The sequence below is a fragment of the Lentinula edodes genome, assembly GCF_021015755.1.
Source record: "Lentinula edodes strain Le(Bin) 0899 ss11 chromosome Unknown C8R40scaffold_3, whole genome shotgun sequence".
NCBI lineage: Eukaryota > Fungi > Basidiomycota > Agaricomycetes > Agaricales > Omphalotaceae > Lentinula > Lentinula edodes.
This window is the reverse complement of record NW_025764309.1, coordinates 1,164,977-1,179,214: the sequence shown is the minus strand read 5'-3', so window position 1 is coordinate 1,179,214 and position 14,238 is coordinate 1,164,977. Positions and strand designations below refer to the sequence as shown.

The following is a 14,238-nucleotide window of genomic DNA, read 5'->3' as shown; positions in this document are numbered from 1 at the left end:
GCCTTCGAAACTTCTGCATAAATCATCGTCACTACACTACAGCCAATCTGAAAAAGGCGCTGCATAATGCAACCGCTGTGGTGTTTTGACTTGTACCGAAATATAAAGCTTCTAATCAAACTTTTAGTATCTGCTAAATCCCTGGTTTGGTGACTTGTTTGTGACGCAATAGTATCTTCGATCTACACAAGTGGCATCTATGTCTTATTGCTCAACATTGGGTGTGTACTACGGAATCTTCTCGAAGGGTAGTTCAGTTGGTTAATGTTGATTGGATATACACAGGCATGCTTGAAATTGGAGTAGTTGTTTCCAGCATTCTATTTGGGATTTTGACCATGCAAATATATTTTTACCACAAGAATTTTTCTGAAGACCCACCTTGGATCAAACTTGGTTTGGTGAGTGGATGTCAGTTCCGATACACTCGTAAGTCCTTAGGGTGATTTTTGATATCAAGGTTAGTGGTATATGGTAAGAGGTCTTCTATAAATACCGCAAAACCACACAATAGTCACTTGTTCTGGTATCTGACTAGGTTTATTGAGCTGACCCACACTGTCTGTATTGCCCATGAGGTCTACTTCTACTCTGTTCTTCACTTCGGAGATACAAGCACTTTCAATGGCTGGCCTGTCAGCTTTGCAATAGCTGCCATCTGCCATGGAGTTGTGGCGGTACTAGGTGAGCATCCCGCGCAGCTGCTCAATAATATGTATACCTGACATCTCGCTCAGTGCAGGGATTCCTTACCTATCGCATATCACGGTTTACCGGCCACCTATACATTATCCTTATCCTCATCTCATGCTACTCCGTCATGATGATAGCTGAATTAGTGTCTAACATCGTGATTGGAGTTGAAATTGCCACCATTGCTCGACAGAGTTTTATTTCATTTCGACAAAAGTGGCAATGGCTGATCCTCGCTGTCCTGATTTTGAGGGCTGCGTTGGATGTTCTAATTTCCGGAACCCTGGTGTATTATTTGACTTATCACCGGAATAACGCATACAAAAAGTGGGCACTCTTTACACGAATATGTTCATTGTTCAGATCTTAACTATAGTCATTCTAGTACAATTGCAGTCATTGACAAGCTAATCTTATGGACTATAGGTACGTTGCTGTCGTACAGATATTTTGAGATATACTATGTCTGAGAATACAACTAGAAACTGGTATTGTTACGAGGTCCGTAGTGGCCTATCATCAGATTCCACAGTGGGTTCTGAACTGGAATGAAACAGCGTGATAAGTATCCTCATAATAATATGTGTACGAGTCTTCAGATTCTTCTTACAAACATCTAACAGCCTCAGTATACAATATTTCCAGAAAATTGTAAGTCCAGACTCTTTCAGTGCTCAAGACGGGCTTTTTTGACTCGAGAAATGCAAATAGACGCCTGGGTATTTCTGTACATGATTCTTCCAAAAAGTGTGTCAAGAAGTCTTGCTTCCACGCGAATTGCATATACTGAGTCAAAATGCTCCACCAGTATTTTCTAACACCTTGTTGGCAAAGTGCGTCCGATAACCCTCAATATTGATTTTTTGTCAGGAATGTCCTAATTTATGGAATTAAGTTTAAACTCGCGACATCAATTGCGCAGTATGCAAACGACAGTAGTGCCGATGTCTCACGACGTTATGGTATGAGCTCGCTTCGAAATTTAGTAAATACTGAGTACTGACGACCCATGCAGTCTGATATCCATATAAACGGAGGCATGCTGTTCACGTTGGATACAGAGAATGGATCAAGAACCACGAATGCACCCGGGAAGCAATGCTTTCCGAGAAGACTTTCATCCAATGAAGTCAGGGAACAAACGGTTATTGCGTAAGGAATACTGGATACTTCTCTATCGTAGGTTGAGACCGTCCTGTAGCCCGCATACGGCTCACAGAGTATTTTATAGTTATATAGCTACTTCCTTCTGTAGATGCGTTTGGAAGAAATCGGCTGATAGGATGTATTTTAGTGCTTGTGTAACTCTACTGACAATAACATGAACGTACACAAAGCGAACGCAGAACGTTTGTATGTTCTTTGCAGCGTCGGGCTGGAATAATTGACATATTGTATGCCAAACCTATAGAAACAAGAATTGTGAGAGAGTGTACGAACGAGATCGGGGGGAGAAATCTTGCCGGGCACTTAATCCACTATTCCACTCAGCGTTATCCATGATGGCTGATGTTATTAATGATTAGAACTAGCTGCCCGAATCATGGAAGCGGTCACACAAACCCCAAGCAAAGGCACCCTCGACAGGCATACCATCTTCCTGAATTGAGAGCAACAACTCTCCAAGGTACGTCATATAGTAATCTGTCCCCCAGTGTAGTATTAGCGAACTGCAAATCGAGTTTACTACAATGTTCCGACTCACTTGTACGGTCAGTGTCTTCCGTAATTTGAAATAGTTCTGCGGGTGTCCGCACACCTTCGAAAGGTTGTGCAAACCCGAATTCGGAATAGTACTGGAGAAACGAACGGGTCAGCGATGAGTGTCAAGGTACATACAACAAAGAAACGCACGATCCTAGGCGCCGGCCATCTTCGATGATATTCCTTGAAGGATGATCGTAAGAACTGAGGAGTAGCTTGAAGCCAAGATGTGAGCGGATCGGAAGCGGGACCTGAAGCCCATCCAGTATTGAAGTCGAACATGACTTCGAGATTACACGAAGGCCAAAGGGGATCTGATGAGTTACTGACGCATGCATCGATACCTTCTGGCGGTGCAGCGTTCCAGTACGTTCGATAAGCGTCAATTGCGAAAAAGTCTGCCGTGCCTAAGTAGGAGCTCGATTATCTTGTGCCGATCCTCCAAAAGACCGGTTGAACACTAACCTAGGATTTCTTTGGAATCCTCTTCTGTAAATCGGGGAAGGTAGTCCGGCGAAAGAGTGTCCTTCAAGATCTGGGGCCAATCTCCAGTCGTATATACTGGATCTGCGAAGACTCCAATTCCGAAGGCCGCGTGTCGTTCAACTGCATCAACGTCTTCAGTGTTGTTGGCTCTCCAAGGCATACCACTGACTCGGATTGTCAACAAAGATAGCAACAATATAGAAGAATACTGACACGTAATCAGAGCTTTTGAATGCAATTTCACCCGAAATGTTCATCTCTCGGAAGACTAAGGAAACGATCTTTGGGAATTTTGGTCATACAGGACACAGTAGTGACGGCTTACCTTTGACGGCCCCTGCATGGGCTTTCACTTAAATGTATTGTACTCAATATGAGACCATTATGGTGTAGTGTAACGGCGCACAGAGGTAATAAGAGCAATGGAACTGGGCATTCGAAGAATTGACACCATTTGGGAGGGACAGGTCTAGCAATGTGTCACTACATCACCGAATCGAATCGAAAGAGAACCTACTGAACGGGAAAACACCCACATTGGCGCAGAAAACTTGAGGCTCATTAAAAGTATACCTGGAATGATGTTTGAGGGCAAGGCAATGAATGATACAGCACTAGCCTGACCATGTATGTACAGAGCCATTGTAGGCCGTGAACACAGTTTTGGCGTAACTTCAACGGCGGAAGATGAGCATACCCCATGTGAGGATAGCACAAGATACACGAACTGAATGAAGTCATCCACAATATTGGGCGAAGCAAATCCACCGTAATAGGCATTTAGAGCGAGAGGGACATCCCAGTGGACTGATTATATATTCGTGTCATTGAAAGCGATTCAAATGCAGGAACATACAGAGAGTGACGACGGGCGTGACATTGAATTGAAGGTGTGTGGCTATAACTGTAGATATCATTTAGTGTCGACAGGTAGTGATACCTGTAGTTGCATACATACCATCTGCATAATGATTGATACCTTGCTGGTTCACAGGAGAATCTGACGCGCCAAAAGGAAAAATTCTTGCCCAAGAAATGCTGATAACACATCGTGAGTTTGAAGTATGTGAACAGTATTTATTTACTCACGAGAAGGAATGGGAATTGACGCCAAGAGCAGCGATTCTTGCAACATCCTCTTTGTAGAGGTAATAATGCAGATCCACTACGTCCGCTGAAAGCGTAGTCAGATGCTATCCATGATCGTCAAGGAGAAGAGTACCAGTGGAGTTATCCGTTACCACGCCAGGTTGATGGCCAGCCCTGTGCGTTCACTTTATTTTCGAAGAACAGGACCTCGGAGACAACTCGGAAGACCTACCAATCCCATATACTTGGCCCTTTACCCTCGTCCTTGACAGCTCCCTCTACTTGATACGCAGCCGAAGCCACTCCGAAGAGGAATCCTTTGGGGAACTTCAAGTCAGGAAGGATGTCTTTGGGGGTAACGGCAAAGAACGCGGGATACAATGCAGGCGGCGGAGATGGTAATGTGACTGGGGTCTGGGGAATGACGGTCGTGGTGATTGGTGGAACTTCTACCGGACCGATCTAATCAAAGGTCAGCTATGTACTAGCATCTCATGAAAATTCTTCGCACCAAGTCCCAAAGTCGTGATAGGCCGGCGGGGGAATAGTCTCGTGGAATGGAACCCACTGGAGGAAACGGTGCACTACTTGAACTCGAAGGTACCGTTGTTGTTGTGGGTACGGCGGTTAAGGTAGCGGATGTGGTGAACAAGGACCCTGATGTCGTCGCACTGGAAAGAGAAGTGAGAATAGACGGGACTGTAGTAGACTCAGCAACGCCCGAGGTGAGATGAGAAGATACTACGCTGGTTCTAGGGTCAGGCAATAGGGAAGACACGTTAATGATGGTTGAAGGCGCAGTTTGGGAGAGGACAAATTCTACGCCATACAAGAGCGCAAGCAATGTGGAATGAGAAAGTAAGAGATACATATGTTGACGGTCATTCCAATAGTTTTGAAACCAACTTATGAAGGATAAGAGGTACGGCTCGGGTGGTCATGGGTATGCATAGACCTGCTGATCATGACTCAGTACGACTGTAAGAATGGAAGATGATGTTTCATTGAGAATGCCACCCTCCATATAGTCGCAAGATGTAGGAGGACGATCCGGAGGTCCACTGAAGAAGGTCATTATTTTAAAGGTGGAAGAATGACTAAGATTATGGTATTGTAAATTGACATTCATGCTGATGACATTGAACGAGTTGGAGAATATAAATTGTCCTTATAATCCTCTTCGGAATTGGACCAAGGAAGTATATCCTGCAAACGAAGTTTCCGAATGGTGCTGCTAACCCAACCAGCCGCCTCGCACTGAATAACCCGAGTTAGAGAGAATTGACGTTATAACACAAAGACATACCGAACAGCACCAATAGATATCATTTCCACTGGGACTGAAACGCGTATCGGTCTTTCCGGTAGCCTCCCATGACAAGCAATAGTAGCACTGTCTCAAAAGTCCACTGTCAGGCGTAACGACCTCCACTTCATAACACGCAATCCGTTTCCCTCCGTCGTGAGGGTCATTCGATGGCTCAGCCCGTATGCGGCCGGTCAGCCTCGCTACTGGGTAGTCCGAGTCGAGTAGTAAATGAATGGGAGATACTGCGGAATATTTGGTCGTGCTATCGGAAGGATTGTAGCGTTGGGACCGGCATGAGGGGTTTAGCCAAAAGTGACTACGAGCATGTTGGTCTGGCGCCGAGTAGTCTGGAGAATTCAGAGCGCAGACGATGCGTTGACTGTCTGGATCCGGTAGTCCGTATGCACGAGGAAAAGTTAAAAACCATCGCCGTTGGAAACGGCTTAGAGAGAGTGGAATAGAAGTGAAATGGCGAGAGCAAAGTTGGATTATCTCCGCCTGAGGAGCTGAAGGCGACGTGGGCGTAGAGGGTTGGGACATCCTACCTCATTGGAAAAAGGTGAATTAGTGAGAGTAAAGCGAAGAAAGATATTGAGGCCTTCCGAGATTCGCAGCCACTTGGAGCCATGATGACGGTATAATTGATCGGCTGCTTTATATCATTATGTAGGTGCCAAACGTGCCAAACTTCCCTGTTGAGACTTGAGCTTGAACCCTTGCACAAACGAGTTCTAGTTTGTGTATTATTTGTGTCAAGTACATATGTATGGCAGGGAAGGCCAATAATTAGTCGCACTAAAGCTGATAACCAGCCCAGCAGCATCAACCGAATTCAAAAGAAGATTTTTTTTGCGAATTTTATGAATAGTCGGGGTGAGCGGGTGATAGTCGGGAACTGAAGGCGGATTGATTTTCTCACGCTCTTATTGACGAACATTCTGCCTTTTTTCTGCTTCGAAACTTTCGCATGCATTCTGTCTTAAGCTATGCCTTCCCGAAGCCCACGCAAACGCCGCTATAGCCTGCTATAGCCTTAGTGAATATGAATGACATGGCTAAAGTGAAGTTTTGCCATCGACCTGAACTGATTTTAAATCCAGAATCTCAGGGCAAAGCAAAGCAAGTTCGTCGTCAGTGATTGTTCCCGGCACCGTCTCGCACCTCTTTCCCAGAAATCTATAGACGGAGCAAGGACAGTCCGCATGGAACTACTTTTGGTGTAGTTTTCGTGCACCCGCGCTGCTGACTGTCCTTAGAGAGGCTTGGTCCCATCACCATGTGGAATCCTACTACAAGCTGTGATGAGCACAGTTAGTGCATTTTTGTGCCGAAACCTTACCTATTACCCCCTTGGTGCTCGTGGTATTTTTTGGATTCGGGACACCGCTCACATCGCAGCTCGAAGAGCTAGTCATAGAAATTTTTCATTCAAATTTCCTGGTGGCAGAAACATATGCTCGGCATTCGAGTGAAAAACAAAGGCTACGGAGGGTTGAAAAGGTTCACATTGCGCTCTAGCCTCGACCTCCTCCATGGTCTTTTCTTTGGGCCAATCTAATCGACGTGGTATTTCGAAGACCCTCATTCAGTGTCTCAGGCTATCAAAAATGTTTCCATGTACCTATCGTTCATCCGACGATCTGGATTCTGGACGACCTATTGGCGTCTCCTAAATATTCGGATCCCTCAGATGAATTCCGATTAGGATAAATATGAATCATCTGAACTTTGTAGAAATGGATTTTAGAGCCCTTATCCTTCGGTTGAACTGCTTGCCGTGAAGTCTCATTGCGCATACCCAGAATAGCATCCGGTTCGTCCGATATCTGCGGTTGCATCGATGGGGTTTGGGACCCGTTTACTGCATAATTCACCTCGATCGAAGGGAAGAAAAAAACAATGTGGTATACGCCTTGGGCAATGAGTACGAGTCCGAAAATTTCGTGTTGGGGGTGTAATCAATGAAATCCTTTTAGGGAGTATGGGATACCTTTGGGTAGATAAGCAACGTCGCCTCCCTTCGGCCACTCGTATGCAATGGCTAGAGCTTGTCACCTCCCCGAGACAGAGACGGTGCTTTGGTTCAAAATTTCCATCCCATTGTCACTTCAAACTGGAATGTTGTAGTTCGCAATTAGAACCACCGGCATGGAGTAGTATATAGTATATTGTCAAAGCGAAGTCGCAGACATGCAGTTTGCTGTTGGTCCACACAGCCAAATGTGTCAGACCAATACATGAATTTGCATGGAGCTCATGCCGTTATGGAAAAAGCAATACCGCGTGGGATCTTTGTGTGTGAACCTTAACCAGACCTTGACATTCAAGTTTATCCCTCTACTCACTCAGCCTCACTACTGTTCCTGCTATCACTTACGACTCTCGCATGCTTTCACAAGTATATACAACCATTTGACACTGTGAGAGCACCAATTATGCTGCCTGTATCTACTTATGGTTAACCCTTCTTCATATGTAGGACATGGCAATACTTGTTGAGGTCAGCCAACGGCAAAAGAAATCATGAATCTTGACTCCATACAGAAGTACTGGTATGTACTGGATTTGCGCATTGCCTTCTCAACATTACATCCGACGTTCTGCTACACTGTGTACATATTGCTTTGTAGCAGGAGTGGAAATTTCCTTCAGGCACGGGGTACTAAAAGGGCCAAACTGGCTTAAATACTAGGGGAATGGATCCTTCTCTGAGGTCACGTTTGGACGTAAGCGTACGACTTGCCATCACACTCTCCCTCGAACAATTCTACCAAAATCGTGCTGATATTTCCTGTATAGTACACGTTGAAGTAACAATTCATTCAGGTGCTGAATATATGATTCCAATATAGGTTTCGGTGGTCTAAAGAAAAACAATGATCATCCGACATAGGAGTATGCTCCTTATAATGATATACCGATAGCTATGTCCGCAAAGATCGTCCGCGGAATTCAAATCTTGGAGCACGATATCTCATCGGACGACTTGGAGCAAACCTCGAAATGAAGTCATTCAATAGAATCTGTGCATCGTCGAGTGCTATAACTTTCAAGTTCTCAATTTTATATGTTTGCATGAACCTTTTTTGTCCGAGATCTCCGTGTATATATGCATGTTCTTCATTCGCGATCCTCAAGACCTTGAGGATCAGATCGACCTAAGTCAAAATGTGCAATGAACCACCTTATGGTTAGCTTGAACTCCAACCGCAACCGGGGCTTCCTACAGCCTGATTTCTACTGTATCCTCGCTACAGCCTACCGGGACTAGGACAATGTGAATTGTCATCTTTCAGTTCAAATTTGAAATATAATATAACCTTCCTCTGTAAAACAATGTTGAGTGTCATCTGAGTTTTCCAGTGCAAATCTCCAACATCCCACAATGTCAGTCTTGCACGTCATAGCCCAGTGGAGGCTTGGAATCCGTATATAAGGCTTGCAGTGATTTCTGTATGTTCTTACAGTTTTCTTGTGCATTTACATCTCTAATTCTACCCAACATGTCTTCTACACAAATTCAAACATACACGCTCTCTGAAGGAATCAAATTGTCCTTCACTGATAGTGGTGCACCACCCAATGCTGTGAACTACGTTACCGTCCTCTTCTTGCACGGTGGGATGTTTAATGCATGTGAGTATGGTCCAACCAAGTTCTGTTATCTGTAAATTCACTTGACCCCGGCTCCGTAGACCAATTCCACAAGATCCACTCGCACGCTCATTCGCTCAACCTTCGCACTGTGATACTTCACCGAAGAGATTATGAAGGATCTACGCCATACTCCCCAGAAGAGCTAGAGGAGCTTGAACAAGGGAGTGTGGTGTTTTGGGAACGTTTGAGCGCCCAAATAGCAGAATTTCTCGAAATCTTCATTATACGAGAAAAGATTCCGAAGTTAACTCGACGAAAATTGCCTCTTTCGCAGGATAGGTTGCAGTTTCAATCTATGAGAGCATCTTCTGAAAGTGTAGGTGGAAGAAGCGGGGGTGTCGCCATCTTTGGATGGTCCGCTGGATGCTCTACAGTTTTATCGTTCCTTGGTGCCAGCCATAATCCTATGATTTCGCAAGAATCATATAAGCTTCTGGAGGAATACATTGGGAACTGTATTCTCTATGGTAAGAAATATTCCTCTCCCCTGTATACACTAATGAATATTCATGAAGATCCAACTTACCTCTGCTTCGGATACACACTTCCCTCTGACAACCGGAACTACATACCATGGGCGGATCCTACGGTTGCTCCGGAGGATATTCCTCGAGCTGTTTCTGAATGGGTCAGCTCATACTATGATCATCCCTGTTATGATCCTATCAGCGGAAGCTTGCCTGTGACGGCGACCATACACGATCTCGACGGTACCAGGACCAAGAGCGACGAAATTACAATATCCTCGTGGACCGATGAAGAGTTAGTCAAGGGCATCGAAGGAGTTCCAGCAAAGAACGAGATGTTGGCGTAAGTGGGTTCATTTCATTTCCCATTCCCTGACCAAACAAATATTCATGCAGATTCCAACCGCCGGTACAGAACACCCTCCGTTTGCTGTCCGACCGAGCGTTTTTCGATCAGACAAATGTGACTACCTGGTTCCCGGATGTAGATGTATTGTATCTCGGGGGAACGAGATCAAACTGGATGTGTGCATGGGGAGAGATCGAAACAAAGAAACGATATCTTCAAGCAAGGTCGAGAAAGGACTCCCACGTCCGTGAGGTACAATTCTTTGACATGGATGGATTGAATCATCTTGTGGGCTATGTTCTCAATTTATAAAAGCGCTCGCTGACGATACCTTGATTGGATTATAGGCGCACTGGGATCAGACGCAAGAGTTCTTGCAGGTTGTCGCAGAGGGCATTCAACTTCACTGCTTAGGTCGATGGTCGTAAACATGACGATGGACCGCGAGGATTTGATATGTCATCACTTCGGGCACGATAGTGTTATTCAGATAATTTCGAGGTGTCGCCTCCACAAGGAGCCGGATCGTTATGATAGGAGAGTATAGTATAGATAGATTCTACCTTGAAGCACTGCTTGCGGTCAGCATAGATAATAATATCATGGTAAATTATTTTTCTGCCAACGCTGTCATTCGTCGTCCTGTATCACAGCAACCTAGTCCACTTTTCTTGTCATACATTCACCGTCCGGCCCGATTATTCGCACCAGCCGCCTTGAAAGATAAAGGCCTCACCCAAAGCTTCACCACGCCGTTCTTCGTCGACGTCAGCAAATGTTTTGGTAAAAATGCAATCGCGGTGGGAAGAGGATCTGGTGTGGTCGGTGTTGTCGACGAAGAGGAAGAGGTCGTTGTTGTGGTAGCAGTTGTGGGAGTATGTACACCAGGTGTGGCTGTAACTGTTGAAGTATTCGAGGATGAGGGTGATGTAGAATATAAACTCTTGATCAGCACAGGTTGTACGACTGCAATTTCGTTACGCGACGGTGCAGGATGGTACCGTTGTGAGTGTGTAAGACCATAATCGTCCCCTTCGTGTGATTCGTTTGCGGTACTATGGTCGAAGAGAAGCGGGGGTGGCGACGATGGCGGTAGGGAAGGTGGAAGATAGAGTGCTGAAGAGCTCATTGGGCCGCCACCACTGCGACTGCGAAAAGCTAGCGAGGTGTTAGAATAGGTTCCCATGAGTGACTGTCGATGGCTGTGGGAGTGTAAGTGGTTCTTAGGTCGGTGAAGGGCGCCGGAGGAAAAGTCCCACTGGATAGAAGTTGAATGAGATAAACAGATCGTATCGAAAGAGGAGGCGCTAACCAAAATCAGTTTATTATCCTCACCCACACTTCCAAACCTATATGTCCTACCATCGCATCGCGTTTCGTCGAAACTGACACACGAAACGAACGACGAATGGCCCTGACAGCGCGCGACCACACGTTGTTCCCAAGGAGAAAATATAGTTAACAGATCGTCTTGGCCTCCAGTGAGAATGAATCGACCGTCCGGTGACCAAGCAATGCAAGTGAAAGCACCAAAGTACGATGAGTAGCAATCTACCAGCCTGATACGATATCGGATAAGCGATGAATACACGAGGGAGAGTGATGTAGCTTACTGTTCCGCCAACGCATCAATAACCCTCAGACACCCATCCTCAGAAATAGCTCCAACATACTTAACATCTGGTGAAAACACGAAATCCACAACTGCCTTTCCCTTTGGCGCGACTCTCCAATGACTTACAGGATTCCTGATGGATTTGTCGGACTTGTCTGATACATCTGTATCACCATGTCGAGCAGCAGGATGCCATGGAGGCATCGTAACGAATATACTATCGACCGGATCCCATTTGTCTCCTCCTATTCCACCTGTTCCTATAGGTTCTTGGGGAACGAAGGTCCCATCTTCATGGTCCCGGTCGTAGACAACGATCGTACCATCTGCGTGCGATACGAGGAAGAGAGAAGCGGAAGCCGGGACCCAACGAACAGCGGTACAGGCTGAGGAGGTTACACAGCCGCCTTTGTTGAGTCTGTGATAGCGAGACGATATGGGATCGAGCCAGATGAGATCACCGGTGTGGAAACCTATGATGATGTCGAGGTGTTCTGGAGAAGCGGTGAATTGGTTAATGGAATGACAGGTTGGGTATGCGGAGAACATTGTTCGGGAAAGAGGCTCCTGAGATGAATATTAGATGACAGGATAGATATTGGAAGTGCAGGTAACGGACCTTGGCTTTTGCGCCAGCTTCAACCCACAGCACAGTTTTGACCTGATTATAGAAAAAGAAGGTAACGTCGCCGTCTCTATCTTTCAGGCTCCTCGGAAAGCCTTCCGCATGTTGATTTCGGGTGATAAATGTTGAATTGGTCGTTTTCATATTACTTCTTGGTTTAGACCACTTGACCGGCGTCATTGGCTTCTTATTCTTTCCAGCAGACGATGAATTCTGAGCATGATGGGAAAAGATTGTGTTAGCCGGAGCGGTTGAGGAGTGAGAATGGTGAGCCGTAGGGCTAGCTGGAGCGGTATAATCATCCTGTTGTTCGTCTGGAGGGGTATCATTGCTTGATAGACTAGTTCCATCTTCTTTCTCCTTCTCTTTCTCCTTAGTTTTCTCTTTGTCCTTCTTCGAATAATTATTCCCACCGAGCAACTGAGCCAAGCTCTGTCCTCCGCCACCCTTATCTTTGTCTTTCACCGGATACTTGACGGTGATCACGCTGACCCTCGTAGGAAAGCTTAAAGGTGAGGTAGCTGCGGCGTGGGTTTGCAGAACGGACGGTTTGTGTTCCTCGATAACCGTGTATACGCCCTCTGGAGCGACAAAGGTGGCTTCAGATTCCATTTATGACTCTCCACTGGCTGTAAAGGTTGCCTGAGCTGGAGTACAACGTCGTGGTCGTCCGAACAGAGATCATTCATGGTCGGCGATGGTGGCCCGGAGTTCAGGTCAGGTCTGGAAAAAGCGTTCAGTCATTGATATTTAATCATATTTAATCCCAATGTTCTATGTATGCACTGCTATTTAATAAGACTATCACTCACTTCATCTCACCAGTGGTCGCTTTCAACTTCGATAATACCGCGCATGGATCACAAAAAAATTCAAGGCAATATTCAAATGCAAAGGCTGTGCTGCCGTTTTTCTCTTTTAACCTTCAAGTTCGGTATTGCCCGGCGCAATCCTATCCCTATTCCTTCGTCGCCCGGTGCGCACTTTTGCCATATCCCTCTTTCACTTCCTTCAGAAGCACATTCCGGAGCTCTCCCCTCACCAATTTATAAACCTCTCAATCATTCCCCTATCATGATGTGGACCCTTTCGTCGATAGTATCGGGCATTTTCTTTGCTATCCTTGTCCCCGTTTTCTTTGAAGTGAATGCATCCCCCATCCGAAGCTCGGTCGCGTCACGCACGTCACCTCTGTCCCACTTCAGCGGTCGTGGCCAGCCTTTGTTCCCAAGAATGACTATAGGCTACGGTTATTTGAGTAACACAGTGAGTTGTATCATCCTCGTTACTGTCCAGATTGTTGATCGTTCCATACTTATGTATACATAGGCTATGTGTGCCGAATACCATAAAGGCATGACTGTAATCGATTGGCTTAAACCTCATCCCAATTTTTTCAACTTGTCTCCGATACCAAGATTTAATGCAGGGAGCATGTCAGAAGCGCCAGTGTGAGTCATTCCTTATCATCTTTAACCCAGCTCCAGCGTTTGACGATTATTTTGCAGCGGATCTTGCGAGGTAAAAAAGATGCTTTCCCCTTTTCCTAACTCTGAGCTCACATTCGTGCATGTAGTGCATCTTTGAAGCAAATAAATATCAATTTTTGGATAGTGATCTGGTGTGTTAACAATTCCCATATCTGTGCAGTCCAGGAGACCGGAAACCGCCCCTCTACTTAGAGGGCTTGGTATCCGAGCTGGGTGTGCAGGTCAATCCAAATCCAAATCCAACTGACATCGGTATAATGATTTAGCATTATGGTTTGCCTCACCTGTCAAAGGAACCCAAAATATCTTTCTCGAATCCACGGAATACTATTCCAAGGGTGTTATTATCACCATGTAACGGTGGGACGAAAGAGCTCAACATTACGATGTTCTGTAACAAGGAATGTAAGAAAAATTTGTGTTCCTGCACGTTTGATCAATATCATTTCTGCATACAATCTTTTCTCTGGGTGTGTATCCCTAGACTTGCATGGCTGAATGTGTCTGTTGACAGGGAAAGCGGACGAAATAATTGAATGGAGCCAATGGAAAATACAGAACTGGCCACAGATCGAGGATAAGCCAAAAACTATCAAGGATTTCAAGGAGGCCTCCCAGTTAAGTTTCTAAGAAAAACACCAGTACGAAGCAAGGGTTATCACAAGTTCTTCGAATTCGTTGTCATTTGCGTTCCGTGTGATTAGTCCATTCTATAACTACTTATGCCTATGAATATATTTCCTTCTACCGTTAT

General features: G+C 45.5%; 6 protein-coding genes across 6 annotated transcripts; 3 read left to right on the top strand and 3 right to left on the bottom strand.

The window, feature by feature from the left end:
- The first annotated feature begins 73 nt into the window (after nucleotides 1–73).
- On the top strand, nucleotides 74–1,779 carry C8R40DRAFT_456510 (uncharacterized protein). The gene is made up of 12 exons (XM_046235122.1): nucleotides 74–221; nucleotides 286–401; nucleotides 461–474; nucleotides 539–684; nucleotides 738–1,020; nucleotides 1,079–1,119; nucleotides 1,176–1,194; nucleotides 1,251–1,258; nucleotides 1,317–1,344; nucleotides 1,405–1,412; nucleotides 1,616–1,655; nucleotides 1,709–1,779. The coding sequence occupies exons 1-11, from the start codon at nucleotides 200–202 to the stop codon at nucleotides 1,630–1,632; spliced, it is 702 nt and encodes a 233-aa protein (XP_046091068.1). The 5' UTR covers nucleotides 74–199; the 3' UTR covers nucleotides 1,633–1,655; nucleotides 1,709–1,779.
- A 145-nt stretch (nucleotides 1,780–1,924) lies between these two features.
- C8R40DRAFT_1158539 (glycoside hydrolase family 1 protein) lies at nucleotides 1,925–4,843 on the bottom strand (the record flags this gene model as incomplete). The annotated part of the gene is made up of 19 exons (XM_046229750.1): nucleotides 1,925–1,968; nucleotides 2,025–2,098; nucleotides 2,157–2,199; nucleotides 2,257–2,337; nucleotides 2,399–2,489; nucleotides 2,548–2,804; nucleotides 2,863–3,047; nucleotides 3,097–3,151; nucleotides 3,209–3,235; nucleotides 3,290–3,352; nucleotides 3,401–3,497; nucleotides 3,581–3,690; nucleotides 3,740–3,787; nucleotides 3,842–3,921; nucleotides 3,973–4,057; nucleotides 4,106–4,146; nucleotides 4,205–4,434; nucleotides 4,484–4,643; nucleotides 4,668–4,843. 19 exons carry the CDS (start codon nucleotides 4,841–4,843, stop codon nucleotides 1,925–1,927), a joined length of 1,947 nt encoding a protein of 648 aa, XP_046091067.1.
- Nucleotides 4,844–5,206: 363 nt separating this feature from the next.
- Nucleotides 5,207–5,821, bottom strand: C8R40DRAFT_1034244 (uncharacterized protein; the record flags this gene model as incomplete). Its single annotated transcript, XM_046223408.1, has 1 exon — nucleotides 5,207–5,821. One exon carries the CDS (start codon nucleotides 5,819–5,821, stop codon nucleotides 5,207–5,209), a length of 615 nt encoding a protein of 204 aa, XP_046091066.1.
- Nucleotides 5,822–8,784: 2,963 nt separating this feature from the next.
- On the top strand, nucleotides 8,785–10,220 carry C8R40DRAFT_1201934 (uncharacterized protein; the record flags this gene model as incomplete). The annotated part of the gene is made up of 4 exons (XM_046233126.1): nucleotides 8,785–8,917; nucleotides 8,977–9,223; nucleotides 9,269–9,405; nucleotides 9,454–10,220. The coding sequence occupies 4 exons, from the start codon at nucleotides 8,785–8,787 to the stop codon at nucleotides 9,750–9,752; spliced, it is 816 nt and encodes a 271-aa protein (XP_046091065.1). The 3' UTR covers nucleotides 9,753–10,220.
- On the bottom strand, nucleotides 10,221–12,937 carry C8R40DRAFT_456123 (WD40-repeat-containing domain protein). The gene is made up of 5 exons (XM_046235121.1): nucleotides 12,807–12,937; nucleotides 11,989–12,717; nucleotides 11,368–11,936; nucleotides 11,067–11,313; nucleotides 10,221–11,012 (listed from the first exon to the last, which is right to left on the bottom strand). Exons 2-5 carry the CDS (start codon nucleotides 12,604–12,606, stop codon nucleotides 10,437–10,439), a joined length of 2,010 nt encoding a protein of 669 aa, XP_046091064.1. The 5' UTR covers nucleotides 12,607–12,717; nucleotides 12,807–12,937; the 3' UTR covers nucleotides 10,221–10,436.
- On the top strand, nucleotides 12,895–14,238 carry C8R40DRAFT_1262626 (uncharacterized protein). Its single transcript, XM_046233848.1, has 5 exons — nucleotides 12,895–13,260; nucleotides 13,324–13,445; nucleotides 13,503–13,515; nucleotides 13,571–13,615; nucleotides 13,751–14,238. The coding sequence occupies exons 1-5, from the start codon at nucleotides 13,069–13,071 to the stop codon at nucleotides 14,018–14,020; spliced, it is 642 nt and encodes a 213-aa protein (XP_046091063.1). The 5' UTR covers nucleotides 12,895–13,068; the 3' UTR covers nucleotides 14,021–14,238.

Coding starts and splice junctions, on each gene's coding strand:
- C8R40DRAFT_456510 (XM_046235122.1), top strand. CDS start 200: ATGTCTTATTGCTCAACATTGG. Junction 222..285: donor GTCTTATTGCTCAACATTGG/GTGTGTACTACG, acceptor GGATATACACAG/GCATGCTTGAAATTGGAGTA. Junction 685..737: donor TGGAGTTGTGGCGGTACTAG/GTGAGCATCCCG, acceptor CATCTCGCTCAG/TGCAGGGATTCCTTACCTAT.
- C8R40DRAFT_456123 (XM_046235121.1), bottom strand. CDS start 12,606: ATGGAATCTGAAGCCACCTTTGTCGCTCCAGAGGGCGTATACACGGTT. Junction 11,937..11,988: donor AAGCTGGCGCAAAAGCCAAG/GTCCGTTACCTG, acceptor TATTCATCTCAG/GAGCCTCTTTCCCGAACAAT. Junction 11,013..11,066: donor AGGATAATAAACTGATTTTG/GTTAGCGCCTCC, acceptor ACTTCTATCCAG/TGGGACTTTTCCTCCGGCGC.
- C8R40DRAFT_1262626 (XM_046233848.1), top strand. CDS start 13,069: ATGATGTGGACCCTTTCGTCGATAGTATCGGGCATTTTCTTTGCTATC. Junction 13,261..13,323: donor ACGGTTATTTGAGTAACACA/GTGAGTTGTATC, acceptor ATGTATACATAG/GCTATGTGTGCCGAATACCA. Junction 13,616..13,750: donor AATTTTTGGATAGTGATCTG/GTGTGTTAACAA, acceptor ATAATGATTTAG/CATTATGGTTTGCCTCACCT.